The following is a 22446-nucleotide window of genomic DNA, read 5'->3' as shown; positions in this document are numbered from 1 at the left end:
CTGCTTAGTCAAAGTCATTGCAAAAATGTCTAGCAATATTTGTTTGCTAATGCAGTGAAATTCAGAAGTGTTACCCAAATGTATACAGTAACACTAAGAATACCTTAATTACTGAGTTCAGAACATTTAAAACCAAATTTGAAGAAGACAGAATTATCTTTGTTATATGCAAAAAATATGCTTTTTTTGTGTTACATAGAGAACCACTGTACCGCTGCCAGGACCAAAACCTGCTCAGAATGTATTCAGGTCGGCACAGGATGTGCATACTGCCCCGATGAGGTGAAAATTCAATGATCCTTATATGCTGTGGAATGAACTGATGTTGTATATGTGTTTGACATGTTTTCCTAAATAAATACATATTAAATATGACATTTTGATCCATAGATCAGGTCTGTAGAATAGTTTTAGCTAAACTGAAATGTTAACTATTACAAAATAATTATAAATGTCCAAAACATCAATTTCACTGTTCAATCGCAATTGATGAATGACATACAACAATATTATTCAATGGTGATTTGAGGGATCAGTTCTTCTCCAATTAGCTTTAATGACATACATTTATATGTCAGTATAAACAGTAATATTGTGAAATATTATCACAATTTAAAAAGCAGTTTTCTATTTTAATATATTTTAAAATGTAATTTATTCCTTCCTGTGATGGCAAAGCTGAATTTTCAGCATCATTACTCCAGTCTTCAGTGTCACATGATCCTTTAGAAATTATTTTAATATGCTGATATTGTGCTCACAAAACATTTCTTCTTATTTCAGTCATTACATACGTGAAATCGATTGGTTGAGAACGTAACGTAGAACGAACCAATCAGAATGTGAATAGTTTCATGGCTGAACTATTCATTTTTGTGGAAACCGTGATGCATGTTTTCAGGATTCTTTGATGAATAGAAAGTTCAAAAGAACAGCATTTATTTAAAATAGAATTCTTTGTAACATTATAAATATTTTTATTGTCACTTTTGATCAGGTTAATGTGTCATTGCTGAATAAAATGATTAATTTCTTTAAAAAAAAACCTTACTGACCACAAACTTTCGAACAGTAGTGTATTTTATTTTACAGTAAACACTGTAACATTGTTTAGTTATTTGTATGTTTATAAAGCCTATTGTAGCTCTCTTTATGAACAGTTATGTAATTGCTTTTGTTTGTATCTTATTTTTCTCATCAGATCTTTGAGTATGAGCGTTGTGACCTGAAGGGAAACTTGGAGGCCCGTAAATGTAGTCGGATGGTAACAGCTGAGAGCACCATGAAAATTGAAAAGGTTTGTTTCATCAGACTCTACTGACCTGTCCCTCACTTTAGTTATAGTTCCATATCATGGAATCATGTGTGTTTACGCATTCATGTGTCTTTGTGTGTTTTTCAGAACGAGCAAATCGATAAGTCAAAACAGTACTCTCAGGTGTCCCCTCAGCAAATGCGAATGACGCTTCTCCCCGGGGAGGAGAAGGAGGTGGAGATGGACGTGTTTGAACCAACCCGTGGCCCTCTGGACCTCTACATCCTCATGGACTTCTCCAACTCTATGTCTGACGATCTGGACAACCTGAAGAGAATGGGAGATAAGCTGGGTGAGTGAGGAAGGTGCATGGAGTCATATATTAAAATGTATTATATTGTTAACACATTTTAGTTTTTACATTTAAACATTTACATTTTTAACTTAATTTGCTCAACAATGGCTGTTAGTTGAAATGATGCTTCCTCTGATTGGAAAAAAGCACCTTTCAGAGCAAATCTATCAATCGACTGATCAATCAATCAATCAGTCAATTTGCTCTGAAATTTGCTGGTTTAAAATGTGTTTTTATCGGAAAAAAAATAGTATTTTATAATATTTCATGCATCACAACTTGCAATTTTTGAATTAGGCTAACTATATAGCTATGTGTGAATGCATGAACTCTGAACTCTGAATACATTAATGAATGAATGGAATGAACACTTACCACTAAACTTTTTTTTGCATTTACATTTTTTACATTAGCTGTTGTTATTTTGTTTTATCTACATTTATCTTATTTAGATGGTGGGTCAAGTTAAATGCAGTTCAACTCCCTATTTGAATCTGTTCTGTTTCATTGCACTTTGTCTTACTGTTTTTGAACTCAAGAACATTTTTGAACTAATATCCCTGGAACAAACTATGATTGGGTGTACAACATTGTTTATTTTTGCAACGTTTCGATATTCATTCATTTTTTCACCCCATTAAGCTGAGCTTGTTGGTGATATCTCTGATGATTACACCATCGGATTTGGCAAGTTTGTGGACAAAGTCACAGAGCCTCAGACAGACATGAGGCCAGAAAAGTAAGAACAATACACTGTTACAACACCACACAGTTTGACTTTATCTGCATATGCTCCTTATATATGTTTTCCTTTTATATATGTTTTCCATAGATTAGCTGTGCCGTGGACCAACAGTGACCCTCCGTTTTCATTCCGTAACGCCATCACTCTCACCAAAAACATCACCTTCTTCAGACAGAAGCTCCAGAAAGAGCGCATATCTGGCAACCTGGATGCCCCTGAGGGGGGTTTTGATGCCATCTTACAGGCTGCTGTCTGCCAGGTACTGACATGTTGGTAGATGGAAGTGGAAAATACACTTGGATGCCTTGCTTGGCATTTACAGTACTCTAAATGAATTGCTTGCTTCTTACTGGTAGAGTATAACTTGTTTCTTTTTTTCACAGCAACAGATTGGCTGGAGGCAACACAGCACCCACTTGCTTGTCTTCTCCACTGAATCGGCTTTCCATTATGAGGCAGACGGTGTCAACGTGCTTGCGGGCATCTTGGACCGTAATGATGAGCAATGCCATCTGACTCCAGATGGAAAATACACACATGACGTTCTTCAAGACTACCCATCTATACCCACCCTAGTGCGACTTCTGGGGAAACATAACATCATCCCAATCTTCGCCATTACCAACCATTCCTACTCATACTATGAGGTGTGTATGTCAAAAAGACAGAAGTGCATCTCATCTCCAATTAAAAGTTGTCAATAACCACAATATGAATAAAGATTATATTAAAAATGTGATATAGCCCTTTTTGTGAAAACAAGTGTGACGCTTTTCATTTGTATGCCATGAATGTAGAAACTGCATGAATACTTCCCTATTGCTGAGCTGGGACAGTTACAAGAAGATTCCTCCAACATCTTAACCATTTTAGAAAAAGCTTTTGAGGTAAATACATTTTCATACCAAATACGTTGTAACAATCAAACTTGTACATCAAAATTTGTACATCAAATTTGATGTAACTCTTCATCATTTTTTGAACAGAATATTCGTTCCAAGATCAGTATCCGTGCAGAGGACAGACCGAAGGCGGTGGAAGCCAAGATTCTGTCTCAGTCTGGCACTTCTTCTGAATATGGCAGTTTCAAAATCACACCAGGACAAATTGTGAGTGTCTTTGCATTAGGTTTAAATGCACAACTACAACTGTAGTCTCTCACACAGTTTCAGTTTTTCAAAAGGAAGGAAAATAATGAAGGAAAAACATAAAAGTATTGAATATGAATTAAAAAGTAAAATCATAATCCAGTAAGTTAGTAAGTAGTTAATAATTCAGATTTTTTCGATCTATCTATCGATCTATCGATCTGTCTGCCTGTCTATCTGTCTGTTTATTTTTACATATTTTTTATTGAATTAATTAATGTAATTTATTACATATCCAGCAGAAATAAGAGTCATGATGGTTGTCACTGCAATTTTATAAACACACTGTTAAGATCCTTTAAGATCCTGGTCATAAAGACACTGATTCAAATGTCTCTCTGTTTCTAGGGTAATTTTAGAGTCCGTCTGAAGGCTCTTACTCAGGTGGGAGAGGATCATGTGTGTAAGGCCAAAGAGGTTGACCGGAAGGGAACCTTGAGAGTCAAACCCACCACCTTTAGCTCTGCACTTAGCATCAATGCTGAAGTGCTCTGTCAGACATGTGACTGCGAAAAGGTGAGGTTTGCTATCCCTTTAAAACCAATTTCTTGTTCTGTGTGTTTATTTCAAATCTTACACTTCTGTTTCTACTTAAACATCAGATCCCAGTTAAAAATGCTGTGCGCTGTAATGGCCATGGTGATCTTGTCTGTGGGAAATGCCAGTGTTCTGAAGGATGGTATGATGGAAATTTATCTCCTTTGACATTTTTGGTTTGTGCCGATTACATATGTAGCAGTCCATAACCCCGCCTCTTGTCTATGCTCCGCCCCTCATAGGTTAGGCCCTTTCTGCAACTGTTCAATGGGGGCCTCCACAGACTCTGCCATGTGCATCCAACCTGGGAAGACCGAGCCATGCTCGGGCAGGGGAGACTGCATGTGTGGGACCTGTGTGTGCTATAACCCAAACCAGTTTGAAGGGCCTTTCTGCCAGTTTGACAAATCTCAGTGTCAGAGATTTGGTGGATTTCTCTGTAATGGTTAGTAAAAAGATTTTTAGATTTTTGATAAATGTAGGCCTGCCGAATAAATATTTTTCTAGTCAACTAGTAGTAGTTCATTTAAGCCATTAGTCGACTAATCGCACATTTATATTGATTTAATTACTTAAATATATACTAGGGGCAGGGACGGATTATGACTTGTAAAGGCCCTGGGGCCAGTTATATCCAAAAAAGCCCCCAGCCCCCCCTCAGTGCGATAATAAAATCGTTTTTTAATAAATATAATGCACAATGTTGTTGGTGAAGACAGGGCTGCCAAATCTCACGCACCGTGTTGACACTGTTCTCCGTTTTTTCACGCAATGAAAAATCCCGAAGCAAAGAGGCCACTGACACCAATAGACAAGACAAGGCAGGTTACTTTTGATCAGACGCGGCATCAGTCGATTTTGCCGGGGCTTCAGCCCTGAATGTAAACCCCCGAAATCATAAGTTGCCTTATTTCATTGTGTTTTGGCTTTGTTGCTGTCTCTGACTGGTGATTGTTGAAATCTCTCACACAGAGACGCACCACGTGAGTGATTTCAGCCTATCTTAGAATATCTTCAGGATTTGCGCGCAACAGCAAACAATCTCAAAATAACGCAGTCAGCACCGCCGCACAGTCCTCTGTCAGATTAGATGTTTTCAGGCTATATGCAGGGGCGTTTCTAGGTTTTAAAAACATCAAGGGCTGAGCCCGAAACGTCAGGGCCTGGGGTTATAAGATAACATGATTAATTCAGCCCTGCCTCTGGACACAAAAAGATTGCACTGGTGTTTGATTGAAATGTAACATCTATGCAAAATAATCCTTGAAAGATTTCTCATTTAAGGCCATTCCTGTTTGGAATATGTGATATTGTCAACAATAAGCAGAAACATTCTGCATTTCCATTTTGTACTGTGGATCATTCATTACAACATTTATCCTCATTCTCATGGTTACGAATCTGTTATCTGCTTGACAAATAATTTATGCTACTGCCCACTGACATGCTTTTAAAGCTATTGTTATCCAATTTTTTTGGCCTTCAAACACCTTAAAATGCACATATGTAGGTCCGAGAAATCCAAATTTTAGAACCCCCCTAATACCTCACATTTCAATGCGCGTGTTTGTGTGGTAATGTGGGCTGGTGTGGCTACAGTGCCAGGGCTGAGTTTTCGAACCAGTCTGCCCCCTGCATATAGGCCTACAATATTATTCTCTGTATCGAATCATGTTATCTTATAACCCCAGCCCCTGACGTTTCAGGCTCAGCCCCTGATGTTTTTAAAACCTAGAAACGCCCCTGCTTTTGATATGAAACATAGGCTTTCAAATTATGTCAATTTTATTATGAAATTCAAACAATAAATACCGTTTTGGCGCTCTTTAATATGACGTGACAGATCGCTGTAGCACCTCGGTTCAAGCGGCACGGGAACTGATCTAAAGCTCTTCTTTAGTTAGTAAATAAATTTGAATGAACTACAACTTGCTGAAATGTATCATGTCTCATGTAATCACTCATGTAATCAGTGCTTCAACCACAGAAATAGGTCAATAAAACAACTGGAGAACAATATGTCACGTAACGTAACATTTACCTCAGAAAAGCCATGACCACAGCATATAGCTAGAAAAATTTACTTGGCATATAGAGAGGAGTATTTTTGCTAAATATATGCACTATATTACATATAATTTTACTCATTAAAAATATTAAAACGTTATTATTATAAAAACCATGTTATATTTGTTATATTTGTTATATTATATATTATATACATGTTATATTATTATATACCATGTTATATACCCCGGGCTTCTGGTAGTCAAGGGCCCCTGGGCACTGGCCCCATAGGCCCGGTCAGTAATCCATCCCTGACTGGGGGAAATACTAAACCATAATTAGCCTTTAAAGGAATAGTTCACTTAAAAATGAACTTTTAAGTTTCCCTTTTTTGAGGGTCATTATTTACTCACCCTCAAGTTGTTTCAAACCTGTATGAATTTCTTTCTTCTGCTGTACACAAAAGAAGATATTTTGAAGAATTTCGCTAACCAAAGTTGATGGACCCCATTGACTTCCATAGTATTTCTTTTTCCTACTATAGAAGTCAATGGGGTCGATCAACTGTCTGGTTACCGACATTCTTCAAAATATCTTCATTTGTGTACAGCAGAAGAAAGAAATTCAAACAGGTTTGAAACAGCTTGAGCCCTAAATATATCCCAAATTTAGTTTGCAAGAAGAAAGGAAAACAGGAAATACAGTCATTTGAAAATGTTGTACGTGCTTTGACGTGTTGCCATAGTTACCGCTTTCACCTTTGTTTGCCACAACAGAACGTGGAAGCTGCAGTATGGGCCGATGTGTGTGTACACCAGGCTGGTCTGGAGATGCCTGTGAATGTCCCATCAGCAACGACACATGCCTGGACAGCAGAGGGGTAAAACTCACAAAAAGTTACTAAGCAAGTACACTATCGTTCAAAAGTTTGGGGTCAGTAACTTTTTTTTTTTTAAATCAATACTTTTATTCTGCAAGGAGGCCTTAAAATTTATCAAAAGTGACAGTAATGATATTTATAATATTTCAATAGATTTCTATTTCAAATATATACAATTCTTTTACACTTTCTATTCATCAAAGAATACATAAGCAGCTTTGGTGAGCATAAGAGCCTTCTTTAAAATCTCACCGACCCCAAGCTTTTGACTGGTAGTGTATATAAACTTATTTAATGCTATTTTAAGTCTCACTACTTATTTTTAAATTACAGTTCTTTTGATTATTGGACTCTAACTGGTCAATCTCAACATTCTGTGGTCAAATATTTAAGTATAATTAAGAATGACTTTATTAATTTTACTGTTGTCTCCTTTAATGTCTCTCATATCACTCTGTAGCCTCTTTCTTCTCACATAATAATATAATTGCAATTCATATCATTATTTCATGTCCATTTATTTAGTTATTTGAGTAGCCGTGTAATAAACTGGATAATGTACAGTCAGCCAGTCATTAACACTAAATACTTAAAAAAACATCTTCAGGGCGATGCAAGATCATCCTGTTTGGGTTTATTTTGTGATAATGAACTGTTGATTATAAAATCTAAATATTTTATTAAAAAAATTCAAAATAAAAACTGAAAGGGCATAATAGTCTTGTACCCTACAAATTAAAATATTAAAATGTATTATATCATTAAGACTTTTAAAATGTAGTAACTATTTTATTTAATTAGCTTGTGTAATTTATTACACAGCCAGCAGGCAGCAACAAGATGCTGATAGTTAACATTCATTAACTACTTCAACATTGAAACTGAAAAAAAAAAAATTTCCATTGAATTTTTTAGTGATTTGATTTTCACAATCTGTACTCTCTGAATCTTAGTATAGTTGAGCAAAACCTATTTGTCACTGGACTGATCATTGTTTAAGAGACCTTATTTTGCTCATAACTTGATTTTGACAAATAGTATTTTGCCTTTGTAAGGGAGAAGGCAGTCTAGATGATCATGACGGTGTTGGCCAAAATTTTTACCAAAACTATTTTTGTACCAAATATCCCTGGTAAAACACAGCTCTGTGTATATAAATAATTATTCTCTTTTGTAGGGCTTCTGCAATGACCGTGGTGTGTGTAAATGTGGTCGTTGTGAGTGTGAACACTCTGGACTTCCACTGAGCCCCACTTGTGAAGCGAACTTCCAGGTACAACTGTGATGTCTGTGAATGTGTGTCTGTCTGTCTGTATTCCTTTTCTTTGCATGTTAATAAGCACTATTAGTTAACAAATGTCCTGGTACCAACCATCTCTCATAATGCAGCAACAATTGGGTATGTGTGAAGCCAAGAGGAGCTGCGTTCAGTGCCAAGCCTGGAACACTGGTGAGAGAAAAGGACAGAAATGTGATGAGTGCCCCTTTAAAGTCATCATAGTGGAAGAGCTTGAGGAAGGTATGGTGTCAGATCTTTCCTTTATATTAAGACATAGCATTTATGGATGGATGAACAAATGAAGGATTGATTTATTTGTGTACACAGATAAAAACGTGATAGAGACGTGCAGTTTTCGTGATGAAGATGACGACTGCACGTATCACTACACTGTGAATTATCCATCAAACATCACAGACAAAGAACACAGAGTCCTAGTGAAGAAAAAGAAAGGTGAAATATACACAAATATTAATTCTAGAATTCTAAATCTCCTTTTTTATACAGTATTTTTCCATTTGGGTTAATATTTCATATTAAATAAAGCTCTATGTTTTGTAGTTTTGTACCTACTACTTATTCTGTATTTCTAGCTCTTGAACAAGAGTGTGTAAAGTCATACATGTCAGGGTTAAACTAACTGATTTGTTTCTCCGTGTGTCAGACTGTCCACCTGCAGGTTTCCTGTGGTTGATTCCTCTCATTATGTTTCTGATGCTATTGCTTGGTTTGCTTTTGCTCTGCTGCTGGAAATACTGTTCCTGCTGCCAGGTAGCTGCACACACACACACACACACACACACACACACACACACACACACACACACACAAAGAATATTAATATATATTCTAGCATTTTTGTGAGGTAGGTACACAGCACTGACAGAAATCACACACGTGCACCTGTCTAAATGAGGACATACTGTACCTTAGATTAATGTTGTTTTATATCAAGATAATTATAATTACTATAGACTTACCACTTGCAAAACTCCAAAAAGTTCACTTGCAAAACTTTAGCTTTCCATTGAGTTTGCTTTCACTCACAAAACTTTTGTGATGGAAATAATATGAGATGGAAGGGAAAACTATATTTCAGTGAAAATCTATATTTTGCGAGCAAATGCAAAAGGGCTCCGTACACAAGTCCCCAAAAGCAGGTTTCGTCAGATTGGGGTGATTGGCCAACTTGTGGGTGTTTTTTGTAACCATAGCTAAGTAGATCCAAACGCACATTCACATACTCAAAATACACACACACAAAAAACATGGAAAAAATATTCAAAGACAAACTGACACACTGACACCATGACCTAACCAGGCACAAATGACAAGTTTCCAGTGTCAAATTATTTTCTTTTTCCCGGCAAAAGTAGATAAAAGAGCAAAATTACAACTAATAAGAACGTTTTAATATACAATTAAGTGGAGCAGGACTGCCAATCAATGAGATTTTACTGGAGGCAATGATTTACAGCATGATATAAAAACCAAAAAAAATGCCTTGTGGCTTGTCCAGGTTGCTGTATTACACATCAAATATGTTCTGGGAAAAATATGTTGGCTTTGATCCTGTTGTATTGAAACCAAACAAGTTACTTGCTGTTTATGATGGAACTGGTTAGGACATGTATAGTGATGTTATATCTCAATTAATTCACGTTTGCGTTTCTCCCCAACAGGCGTGTCTTGCTCTTCTCCCATGCTGTGGCAGAGGTAATCATTCTGTTACACTTAAGTTACATTAAGGAGAAATCAGCAGAAACAGATATACTCTATTGTTCTTAATATGTGTGTGATTGGCAGGTCGTATGGTGGGATTCAAAGAAGACCACTACATGCTACGTCAGTCTTTGTTGACCTCTGATCATTTGGACACCCCGATGGTGCGCAGCGGCCCACCCAAGAGCACAGACATTGTGCGCTGGAAAGTGACGGATAATGTTCATCGAGGACCAAACCACCCCCAGAACCAAATCAAACCCAACCCCAATGAGACCAGTGAGTCTAAACTGAGATTCAGATCATCACATCATCTTGTGTGATCAGGGTCCAAAAATGTCCAAACCTGTATAACTTGCTTTCTTTTGTGGAACTGTTCTTTTAAACAAATTTTAACATGTAAAACCACACAGGCATTTTTCATGCTTGTTTAGCTCATATTCATATTCTTTCATCCCTCTCTATTCTCTGTCATAGTCCAGTACCCAGTCTCTCTTCGTCTAAACCGGCAATATTCAGAAACTCTTTCCCAGCTTGAGGCTCGGGACACAGACATGCTCAGACGTGAAGTAGAAGACAACGTGAGTGCTTATTAATGTGTGATGATTCCTAAAAAAACAACAACCAAGAAGCAAGTTCTCACACATGAATGGTCATGCCTGACTGCGTATGTCTCTGTGTTCTTCTTAAACAGCTCAATGACGTGTTCCTGCAGATCCCTGGCGCACAGAGAGTGCAAAAGACTCGGTTCAGGTGAGAAGTAGCTCTCAATGACTCATAAAAATCTGCGCCTTGTGGGCAACTTTTTCTAAAGTATTGGATGAGTCTCTGATTTCGACATGTGTCTGAATGTTTTACTGCTTTTCTATTCCCCCAGATCACAAAGAAATTCTGGAAAAAGGTATAGTAGCTACAGTTGATTACATTAATGAAATACTGTATGTTGATTTAAGTCTATCGAGAGTTTATTAATTAGGACGAATCTCACAAATTAATTTGTAATTAAAAATTTTCAGCCCAAAAATCTAATTATTATTCTTTTTTTAATAAAAAACATTAGAGTTTGACTAATGTGCTTAATTTCTCATGAAAAAAAATATCAGAACATTTTCCATCAAGATAATTTATTCCATTAAGCATTACGCATTAAGTAAATTAATAAACAGTAAACAGGCTTAATTTGAAAGCATTACCAAGACTTTGCAATCCTTGTGCAATTTAAAAAAAATGTATACCTTTAAAATATAACCTGAATAGTTCTTGAGATTTACTGATTGGTAGTACAGGGAATCTCAAAAATCTTAAAACTTTAAGATTGACAATAATAATTCTCATTTTCATCCACAGACAGAACAACACAATTGTGGACACAGTTTTAACTGCCCCTCGGGCCAGTTACCCAGATATTGTGAAATTGACTGATAAACAGGTTCAGGCTGGACACTTCCGCGATCTGAAGGTGGTTCCAGGCTACTACACCGTAGCTACTGACAGAGGTACAAACCTTGTACAACACTTATTTTTCCCAAACACATTTTGCTTGCACTGCAAACAATTTTTTTGTTACTTAGTATTTTTGTCTTGTTTCCAGTCCAAATATTAAAAAAAAATGTAAAAAAAAAAATTAAATGAAGGTGCCATTAGATAAGTAAAATGGCATAAGATATTCTCCCGGTTTCACAGACAAGTCTTAAAATAGTCCCAAACTAAAATGCATATTTGAACTGTTTTAACTGAAAGCAACTTTCACTGACATATCTTAAAATATGTCAGTGCCATTGTTTTATCTTAAGTAGCACACCAGTAATGTTTTTTTTAAAGCACATTTATAAAAGCTACTTAAATGCCCTAATTGAACTAAGGCTTAATCCTGTCGTAATCTATGCTCTGTCTGTGAAAAAATTTATTAATTAATTGAGTTTTTGCTTAAACCAAGCTAAATTATCTGCCATTGGGGTAAGAAAACTAATCTTAGTTCAAACAGAAACAAAATTACTTTCAAAAACTCACTTAATTTAGATTTTTTTTTCTTCAGAAAACAAGACATAATATCTTCTGACATTTACTTGTCTAGTAAATGTTTCTTGATTTAAGAATTTTTTAATATTTGAACTGGAAACAAGACAAAAATACTATTAAGAAAAGCATTTTTTGCAGTTTGGTTACAGTCTGTTGTTGTTATTCTGTAATATTTCAAGTTTGTTGTGTAAATCAAAATTTGTTCTGATTCCACGTCCTCTTCTCCTCCGTAGAAGCGGCAGGTGCTGTGGAGTTTCAGGAGGGCGTGGAGTCAGTGGATGTCCGGGTTCCCCTGTTCGTCAAAGATGAGGATGATGAAAAGAAGGAGCTGCTTGTGCAAGCAGTTGATGTTCCAGTTGGAATTGCAAAGATTGGCAAAGATCATGTCAACATTACAGTGATTAAAGAACATGGTAGGAAGTTTGACAAGTAAAAATACTGCTACATCTTTTTTAATGAGTATTTTTGTCTTTTTATTAAAAAATTTTAAACATCCTTAAAACAACATAACTTTTTCTTGAGAAGCAAAATTGCGGAAGATAATAAGACTAATTTTCATGGAATACATCTTGAATTAGATTAAGTTAATTTATATAAGTTTGTTTTAAGCCTAAATCTAACAAAATTTTGTGATGCATGATAAAAAAAAATTGATTTTTGTTTGTGTATTGTTTGTTTATTGGTTATACTACAGCTAGGAGCATCTTTACCTTCCTGCAGCCATCATACACCTACAGTCGTCAGGATGGTGTGGCGAACATCCCGATCAGTCGTGAGATTATAGAGGATGGACGGACACAGGTCACATACTGCACCCGTGACCTCACTGCCAAAGACAAGAAGGTAAAATACACTAACTTTACATCTTGAGTTTCATCATTATAGTTTGTATTGTATTTAAATCGATTTGATCATATTTATGGCCTGAGCGCCGATGGTGTGAGGACCCTATTGGAATTGCTCCATTTATTATTTAACTATATGTGACCCTGGATCACAAAACCAGTCACAAGTCGCACGGGTATATTTGTGGCAATAGCCAACAATACATTGTATGGGGCAAAATTATCGATTTTACTTTTATGCCAAAAATCATTAGGATATTAAGTAAAGATCATGTTCCATGAAGATATTTTGTAAGTTTCCTACCGTAAATATATAAAACATTTATTTTTGTGAGCGAATGCAGCACAATTGCGAACATAAATTGACAACTTTAAAGACGATTTTCTCAATGTTTCGATTTTTTTTGCACCCTCAGATTCCAGATTTTCAATTGTTGTTTCTCTGCCAAATATTGTCATATCCTAACAAACCATAGCATCAATGGAAAGCTTATTTATTCAGCTTTCAGATGATGTATAAATCTCAATTTCAATAAATTGACCCATGTGACTGGTTTTGTGGTCCAGGGTCACATATAAGACCACATGTAATTCTTGAAGTGATATCGATATCTCCTGGATTGAAAGAACATGCAGAGGTAATTCTCATTGTTTGATTGTGGTAATGTTTTCTTGCTAATTTTAACCTCTCTTCACAGGACTACATCTCAGTCGATGGAGACATGAGTTATGGACCAGGGGAAACGCAGAAGAACGTCCCAGTGAAACTCTTGGAGCTTGGGGAAGGAGACGGACTGTTGGAGGACAAACAGGTCAAACAGTTTGTGCTGGATCTGAGTAACCCACGGCAAGGGGCTAAACTAGGCCGTTACCCACGAACCACCATCACCATCGCTGATAAACCAGGTACATATCAAGTTTACAGATCTGAAAGTATAATTTGTTGTTATTCCCTAACCTAAATGTGAATTGTCCTCACAGAACCCAGTGTCGTAATGTTCAAGAAGAGTACTCAAACTTGCAATACAGCCGATCCGCTATACTCCATCCCTGTGGTACGCAATCGAAACCAGGAGGGGCCGACCACTGTGTACTGGCGCACAAAGAAAGCCTCTCGCTTTGACCTTTCCGGTCCTCTCAAATTTGCTCCTGGCGAGATGGAAAAGAATGTTGTCATTGATCCTCGTGCGTATCCATCTCCTATCATACCCGAGACCTTCCAACTGGAACTATTCGACCCAAGCAACAGTGCAGTCATTGGAGAGAGGAAGACTACGCTGGTGAACGTCACCGATGGTAGAGGTGAGGAACAGGGGGTTTAGAGTCAGGTTTGGGGTCCATGTTTGCAACCATTTGTAAATGCAAAAAAAGTCACTGTTTTGTTTACCTTTTGCTGAATGGCACATAATGTTTGCGTGATGTGATTTCAGGGGATGAAATAGTCCAGGATTTCCAGAAAATGGAACATGTTAAGACAGCCTCCTTGTCTCCTGGAGGACGCCTCTACTCCCCAACCAACATCAAAGCTGTCCCTACCGGGCCTAAAAACATCCGTCTGAACTGGAACCCCTGTACAAAGGCCAATGGTTACAAGGTAGGTCATGCAACATGATATCTGCCATAACACATTGCAAAATTTAATCAGTTTTTGTATTATTTACCATGCATAATCTTTTTTTTTTTTCTTTGTGTACCTCTGTAAAGTTGAATAAATAAAACAATTGAAAACTACTCGAATGAGCGAAGACGCCCAGTTAAGCAACAGCCGTTATTCAAAACATCTGCTTCAGACCACTAATCCTGTTACTGATTAGATACAGTTTAAAATGTGCGAAAGCTTCGGTATTTACACAGCATTAACCAATATGAGATTTTGTTTACTTAATTAAAGATGCAGGAGAACATTTAGGCTTTATAAGTTGTAATATGACTTTGTTTATAGATTTTGTTCATTTATGAATTAAAGTTTGGTATCTTATGAAATATTGTGAAATATTATTAACTCTTTTCTATTTTAATGCATTTTAAAAATGTAATTTATTCCTGTGATGGCAAAGCTGAATTTTCAGCATCTTCAGTGTCACATGATCCATCAGAAATTATTCTAATATTCTGATTGGGTGCTCACTAAACATTTTTTATTATTATCAATGTTGAAAACAGTTGTGCTTCTTGCTATTTTTGTGGAAGCCATAATACATTTTATTTTTTCAGGATTCTTTGATCCTGAAAAGAACAGCATTTATTTTAAATAGAAAACTTTCAACATTATAAATGTCTTTACTGTAACTTTTGGTCAATTAAATGCATCCTTGCTTTTCAAAAAAAAAAAGCCTTCAGCCCCAGTCTGTTTCTGTTAGGAAAGTATCAATATAGTTGTAATATTTTTATGAGATTAGTATTTCAATAAACACTAGCTTAGCTAAGGAGCTGGTGTTAAATACGACATTTGAACTGTGATTTGCTTTTTCCAGGTGAAGTACTGGATATATGGAGATCCTGAGGCCGATGCTCAGGTCCTGGATGTGAAGACTCCTCAAGCCGAGCTGACTAATCTTTACCCGTACTGCGATTACGAGATGCGTGTATGTGGCTACAATGCACTTGGAGAGGGCAATTATAGCGATATGATCCAATGCCAGACGCTGGAGGATGGTAAGTCAATCTTTGAATTTTCTATTTGTTCTAATTGGGAATTTTAATGGACTTTTTTTCAGTTTTTTTGGGAAGCATGCATGTCATATTTTTCATATTTGTCCTTTTCTAGCATGCCCGTTGTTGCTTTTTGAAGTTTCTGTCTCACAAACATGTCCAACTGCATTATTTGACCCCTTCCAGTACCTGGTGAACCTGGTCGCTTGGCTTTCAATGTCATCAGCCCGACTGTCACTCAGGTCAGCTGGGCAGAGCCAGCAGAGACGAATGGTGTCATCACTTCATATGAGGTCATCTACATACCCATCGACGAGGACAAAAGTAAAAGTCCTAAAATACCCTTTATGGCATCTGTGTGTCAGGATTGTGACTTTTTTGTGGTTTAATGCTTCTCTGATTGCAAATGTCTATATTTTTTCTCTGTTCAGAGCCTTCAGGACCTTCTAAGAAGGTGATGATTGATAACGCCAAAAAGCGCATGCTGCTCATCGAGAATCTGCAGCCTTCTCAGACTTATTGTTACAAAGTGCGTGCTCGCAATAAGGTGGGCTGGGGCCCATACAGAGAAGCCACAATCAACCTGGCATCACAGCCTACCAGACCCATGTCAAGTAAGCATCTCACAAAAATGGGGTGGAATCAAACTCAAGTTCAGACCAAGTAGTTGTTTAATAAAGTCAAGTCAAGTCAAGTCAAGTCAAGTTTATTTATATAGCGCTTTTCACAATACAGATTGTATCAAAGCAGCTTCACAGTATTCAATTAAAAAAATACATCAATGCTTGTTTATAGTGGAAAACGTCCACGTATAATACGTTGTACGGACTTGGATTGATTGTGTTTGTTATGATTTACATCAATCCTACAGTTCCCATCATTCCCGACATTCCCATTGTGGATGCAGAAGCTGGTGATGACTATGACAGCTATCTGATGTACAGTAATGAAGTACTACGATCCCCAACAAGTAGCCAGAGGCCTAGCGTCACAGATCTGTCCGAAGGTGGGTGTCTTTTGTGATGTGGTGCACTATTGCAACACATTGGAGTCATGTCAATGTACACTACCTAAACGTTTGGGGTCAGTAAGAAAGAAATGTATACTTTTATTCAGCAAGGATGCTTTATATTGATATAAAGTGACAGTAAAGATATTTAAAATATTAGATTTCTATTTCAAATTAATGCCGTTCTTTTGAACTTTCTATTCTTCAAAGATCCTTTCATGGTTTCCAAAAAATGTTAAGAAGCACACGTTTTTTTTCTTCTTTTTTTTTCTTGAGCACCAAATCAGCATTTTAGAATCATTTCTGAAGGATCATGTGACTGGAGTAATGATGCTGAAAATTACTACTTTCTATTAATTACTAGAGACTACTTTCAAAAACATAAAAAAATCGTAATGTCTCCAAACTTTTGAACGGTAGTGTATTTGCTGAACATCCCTTCTGAAATGACCAGGATGTATTTCCATGACGTTCAAGGATGATTTATGCTGCTGGTTTTGTTCTGGTTTAGCTGGTGGACCAGTCTAGCCATGGTGTTCACTAGCAAAACTTGAGCTGGTGAATGTGGTCAAGCAGCATGGGTAAGCTGGTTGGCCTTGCAACTCTTGGTAAAGGGGACACCAGCACACTAGCATCCTAACGCCGTGTCTACACCAGACGTGAGTGGCGTGACGTGACAAAAGCAGATAGAACCCATTATAATCAGTGATGCTGTCTACACTGAATGTGGCGTGACGCAACATGACAAATTCCCGATAGTAAACTGATGCACTGTTCTAATTCTAACGTACTTCAAGCACTCTCGCTACTTCTGACACAAAGAACAAATGGATTTTCAATGGTTGTGTTGTCGCATCAAGTGTACTCAGCCTCAAGCTGTTGCGGCACCACACGACAGCTGTCATGTCCGGTGTAGACACGGTGTAACAATGCTAGTCTTTTCATCAGGGATTGCAGGAAACTAAAACAAGACTTTGCACACAAGTTTCCGAAACATGTCAATGCTTGTCTGTATTGCATGCCTGAACATGTTGGTGGAATTGTTTCAAGCATTCGAAAGCTTTTTTTTGTGCTACGTTGACCTGTAGAAACTACTGGTCAATAGCAGACATGGTCAAGGTCTGCCTCCATCTTTGGCGTAACAGAATGATGTCCTTACATCATTCGTATGCAACTCCTGTTGAAATCGAAAGGCTCTTTCTTGTCCCCTGTGCATTGAAGACCCCACAAGAACTTACCTTTGCCATGGAACAATGTCTTTTTCTTTTCTTTTGGCTTTGTCGAACTGGGTGACTGGGCTCTTTATGGAAGTTTAACTTATTGTTTGTGCAGCCTTCAGGGAATGTTGCAGCTGTAACGTTTGGGCTCCTTTGGCTCTCTTTTGGCAAGAATGATCAGACTATTTACTTGGCCTTGCTAGTTAAAATAAACATCGCTAACATCATGGATGGGCTCAGAAGACATCAGCTTTATCAGCTTTTCTTCTTTCCTTCTTTGCCTAACTCTAGTTATTAAAGGAATAGTTTACCCAAATATGAAAATTCTGTCATCGGGTTGTTGCAAACTGTATGACTTTTTACTTTAGGGAGCACAGAATCAGAGGCTGATCTTTTCTGTAAAATGACAGTGAATGGGGATGGACGCTACAAAAATGACATAAAAACTACCATGATTATGGTCCATAAGCCAAATATTAGTTTTGTGTAAGAAACAAAATACAAGTTGATATTCACTGAACATCTTCCTATCCGCCATAACTCTTAAATCTCATTCACACTTATTCTTCAGCCAATAATGACTTATATTTGATCATTTTCACAAAACTGTCAAAATTGTCAAAGACTTTGTCTGGGTCGGATTCAGAACGATGATCAAAACAGATGGAGTAGATCGAGTCCATCACCACCCCCAAAGCTTCATAGTCCTATAGCTCGCCCTGGCTCAACATTTCATTCAGTAAAATTAGGCATATTTGATTCATATTATGTTTAATGCTGATGATCAAGTTATTTTACATCTGCTTACATATGCTATCGCTTGTTTCTGCTTCTTCTTTGCCGGCGTTTTGATCAGGAGATTCTGTCCTCTTTCAGAAGATGCGTAATAGCACCCCCTATCGTATAACAGTGAAAACACGAAAATCTGGAAAATTCTTTCAATGGCGGGTAAAGAGTTAACTACTTTTATCCTAGTTTTATGATGTTTTGTTTTGTTAAATTTTGAGCTTTAGGCTATAGTCACAATCACCTTTTTTATATGAAAAAGCGTAGACTTAATGTTTTTGTGTTCAGGAAAGTCATACAGGTTTAGAACGAAATTAGGTTGAGTAAATAATGGCAGAATTCTCATTTTTGGGTGAATTAAATTGAGCACGGACAGCCCATACATCCTCTGTGCCTTGCTTGCTTCCCCACATGATTACGGAAGGCTCACGCTGGAAGCATGTCCAGCTAGTCGGTTCGGATCTGGATCTCCGTAAAGTGTCCTGGAAACTGCCTGCTGACATCATCCCCTGCCTCCTGAGCCCAGCCACAGATGCCAGTGATAGTCATGCACAGACCCTGCCACAAGGTGAAGACCTGTCCCTGGCAGACAGCATGCCAGCTATACCCAACGTCAACCCACAGCTGGGTTGAGTGCTAACTGGCACCAAGAGCCTCAGAGTGCTAACTGGCATCATTTATCTTGCTTAATGTAGATTGCTAATTCCATTTCTACCATAGAAATATTGTTTCTTCTGAACTGAGAGGCTTTCTGCAGTTTGGGTCTGTTGAGGTGATTCCGCAGTTCAAAGCGCTAGTCTGGAGCGCTAACTTCAACTGTGAATTCTAATGCGCTAATGTTGCTATGCTAATTCATGAAATCGTCGTCTTATTCTCATATGTCCTTACAGATCAGTTTGTAAATGGAAAGTGGGACCAGAATTTCCTGTTCCCGGGAGGAAGCAGTTCCCTCTCCCGCAACGTCAGCTCCTCCTCATCCACATACAGCCATTCCACCCCCCGCCTCGCTGTGACCAATCACAGCAGCTCCACAACGTACATTTCCGGCAAAGGTATCAGAGTATTAAATGCCCAAAGAAATAGTTAAAGAAATTGCCAAAACAACTTTAAAAAAAAAAATTCTCATGTACTGGTCAATTTTGAGGTATTGGGCTAACTTTATAGTTTTATTCCAATTTATATTCTGAAGGTTTTCATAAAGGGGGTTGTTAATATATCATTCGCCTGATTAACCCTCTAGTGCTCTTCACCTGGCAGTCATAAAAAGCCTACATTTTAATTTTTTTATTTTTAATGAAATGAATGTTATATATTTTAGTTCTATAATGTTTTTTATTTAATATTTAGTATTTTTAGGGGATTTTATGGTACTAAATTATATCTATGCAGTAGTTATAATCCATTTTTTCATTTTTGAGCATTGACCTGAAAATGAAATTTCCAACTTAAACGGTCGTAAATGTTGAATGTAAATCTTTTTAAAGATGACACCTGGCGTATTATTGCTGAAGTGAAAAAAGTTTTTAAAAGTGAACTTACAATTATTTATAGTTTTTTTTATGTTTATTGTTAAGAAAAATACTATTTTCAGTTTTTATATGAAATATATAATTATTTGCCAAAACATGTTTTACTCTAAAACTGTGAGAAAATCAAAAGTCATATCTCAACAAGTTGTGTTCCAAATTTGAGGTTGATACCTCAATTCATATGCTTCTAAACCCAAAACTGTTGAATAAATTGCCTTTATAGCTCATTTATCAATCATTGCTGTTTTTTCTCAATCAGGGGGCTCAACTACACATAGATATGATCTTAGAGATGGCGGGCTTCTCACAGAGGATGTGATCTTGAGGAAGCGATCAGAGAACAGGCATTACACTGACAGTGATGGTGTTAGGGATTCTATCGTCATTGGAAACCTTCCTGGAGGATTTTTGGAAACTTTAGGTAAAGTGAGCTTGATAGATCTGCCTGCACATAGTGTTAAAGTCAATCAGATTTTATATATTTGCCTCGCAAGGTGCAGCTTTTGGCAAGAATCCTTGGCTGACTCTCGCTTCAACCTTGCTCTTCTTTTTCTCTTTCTTATGCCATTTGTCTGTTTTCTACACTTTTTTTTCTCTCACTGTTTTCTCGTCATGCGACGGCTGCCTGCCAACCCTTTCCCGCCACACCCTGCCGTGGCTTGGCGTTCTCTCAGGGGGCTCTAGCTTCAGTCAGAGCACAACTACCAGCTACAGCTTGAGCTCCAGAGCTCGTACTCAGTCTGAAGATATCAACGATGCACTGCTGAACCTGGATAGTGTTCTTCAGGGTGAGTGAACGCGGAAACAACCATCAGTGCATCAGGGGACTGATTGAAACCATAGCTTCTCAAGCTTCAAGCTTCCTTAATTGAACCAAAGTCAATAAAACCTTTTAGAAGGTGTAATACATTTTGAAAAGATTTTAATATATATATAATTTTATATCATAATATATAATTTTAATATATATCATAATATATATCATTATATAATATATACATACATATATATATATGCATATATACTGTATGTATGTATATATATATAAAATGTAATTATTTTTTTATTTCATACAACTTTAAATTTAGATTAAGCATATAATTTTAGAATAAATTCTAAAACTAAAAAAACACCATCATTTATTACTAAATATGTAGAACTTGTTAAAGCTAGGGTAGGCAATTTGTTTTATAAACACTTTTTGTTATACTGGTTGAAACTCTCTTCACATCCTGATAGCAATCAATAATAGAAGTGGTCTAAAAATTAAAATATGTACATATATCTTCTGTGGAAGTCTCGGGACAAAAAAATGTTCGTCCAATCATTGCTTTCGGTCTGAATACTATAGTATTCGGTTTCCACCGAAATTACCCGGAACAATTTGTCCCAGGAACTTTTTTCCCAGGAACTTTTTTTGCCCCAGACCGGTTGCTTTCTGCGTTTACACCGCGGTCTAAAGTACCGGGAAGGTAAACTGCGCGCAACTGCTCCTCCCAGTCTGCGACGGACAGTAATCAGTTTTGAGCGCCACATTTATAATAAGTATGGAGGAGATTCAAACTGTGCTGCAGTTATGTATTGGTTTACTAACGAGGTAATTAACAAAACAAAATAGACGAGCACTGATACTAAAGCGTGTTCAGAAAACTCGTATGCGTATAAAATTAGACAACGTATGTTATCAGTTATTGTGAGATGCCTGGGACGAACGCGCAAAAATTTCCTCTTTCGCAAATACGCTTAAAAAAAGCCTGAACCCCGTCTATCAATCATAAATAGCGACAGTCTTGTAAATAGTTGTTTGTTACTAACCTCAAAGCGCTATTTCAATCCTGTTAATAGTAAACTTATAACATGGTTTGGAGTGCCTTGCAATAGATGACAATGTGTAAACATAATGACTTAATAAAAAAAGCTGTGGCAGAAAAGAGACAAGCACTGATAAAGCGTGTTCAGTAAGCTCGTAATGCTAACGTTAGATATAAAATATGTTATCAGCTATTGCGGACATTGACCGTGAGATGGCTGGGACGGACGCGCAGAAAGTTTCCTCTTCCACAAAATAAAGCCTGAAACTCGTCGCCAGTCCACCAGTTTTTTAAATTAAATTCCATATTTGCAGACAGACAACTCTTACTGCATGAAGCCACGACACGAACCGCAATCGATTTTTTAAAAAGGAAGGTTAAAAATAAATAAAATGCTGCGTGGAGTCATCCAACCAAAATGCGGCGTGAACACAACCAATCAGCTTGTGCAGCACACAAGTCCCACCCCTGAAAGTTCCTGAACTTTGAAAAAGTACTACCTCGTGAGCAGGGACTATCGGAGGGGGAAATATTTACCCGGAACTTCATTTAGACCCTGGTTCCTGCGGTGTAAACACATCGAGTACCAGCCCAAAGTTCCTAGTTCCTGGGGAAAGTTCCTGCGGTGGAAACGCGGCTTATGACACCAT

At 37.3% G+C, this 22446-nt stretch overlaps 1 protein-coding gene across 3 annotated transcripts in view; it reads left to right on the top strand.

Moving 5' to 3' along the window:
* The window catches only part of itgb4 (integrin, beta 4), a 33005-nt gene that overhangs the window by 5304 nt on the left and 5255 nt on the right, over positions 1 to 22446 (top strand). For 2 of the 3 annotated variants that reach the window (XM_084138514.1, XM_084138513.1), the window contains exons 3-36: positions 200 to 282; positions 1202 to 1297; positions 1403 to 1607; positions 2253 to 2349; positions 2443 to 2614; positions 2739 to 3002; positions 3153 to 3242; positions 3342 to 3464; positions 3852 to 4019; positions 4106 to 4182; positions 4283 to 4485; positions 6824 to 6927; positions 8105 to 8200; positions 8317 to 8446; positions 8534 to 8659; positions 8871 to 8977; positions 9889 to 9922; positions 10013 to 10207; positions 10406 to 10509; positions 10623 to 10681; positions 10806 to 10829; positions 11276 to 11424; positions 12181 to 12360; positions 12642 to 12790; positions 13491 to 13698; positions 13774 to 14094; positions 14223 to 14386; positions 15267 to 15447; positions 15631 to 15768; positions 15876 to 16058; positions 16316 to 16450; positions 19347 to 19508; positions 20245 to 20406; positions 20660 to 20773. In XM_084138514.1, coding sequence (XP_083994640.1) covers positions 200 to 282; positions 1202 to 1297; positions 1403 to 1607; positions 2253 to 2349; positions 2443 to 2614; positions 2739 to 3002; positions 3153 to 3242; positions 3342 to 3464; positions 3852 to 4019; positions 4106 to 4182; positions 4283 to 4485; positions 6824 to 6927; positions 8105 to 8200; positions 8317 to 8446; positions 8534 to 8659; positions 8871 to 8977; positions 9889 to 9922; positions 10013 to 10207; positions 10406 to 10509; positions 10623 to 10681; positions 10806 to 10829; positions 11276 to 11424; positions 12181 to 12360; positions 12642 to 12790; positions 13491 to 13698; positions 13774 to 14094; positions 14223 to 14386; positions 15267 to 15447; positions 15631 to 15768; positions 15876 to 16058; positions 16316 to 16450; positions 19347 to 19508; positions 20245 to 20406; positions 20660 to 20773 — 4803 coding nt within the window. The remainder of the gene's footprint in view (positions 1 to 199; positions 283 to 1201; positions 1298 to 1402; positions 1608 to 2252; positions 2350 to 2442; positions 2615 to 2738; positions 3003 to 3152; positions 3243 to 3341; positions 3465 to 3851; positions 4020 to 4105; positions 4183 to 4282; positions 4486 to 6823; positions 6928 to 8104; positions 8201 to 8316; positions 8447 to 8533; positions 8660 to 8870; positions 8978 to 9888; positions 9923 to 10012; positions 10208 to 10405; positions 10510 to 10622; positions 10682 to 10805; positions 10830 to 11275; positions 11425 to 12180; positions 12361 to 12641; positions 12791 to 13490; positions 13699 to 13773; positions 14095 to 14222; positions 14387 to 15266; positions 15448 to 15630; positions 15769 to 15875; positions 16059 to 16315; positions 16451 to 19346; positions 19509 to 20244; positions 20407 to 20659; positions 20774 to 22446) is intronic. The other variant, XM_084138515.1, reaches the window with a different exon arrangement.

Source organism: Abramis brama, assembly GCF_963993115.1.
Source record: "Abramis brama genome assembly, chromosome: 16".
Lineage (NCBI taxonomy): Eukaryota > Metazoa > Chordata > Actinopteri > Cypriniformes > Leuciscidae > Abramis > Abramis brama.
The sequence above is the reverse complement of the archived record's forward strand: the minus strand, read 5'-3'. Positions and strand labels throughout refer to the sequence as shown.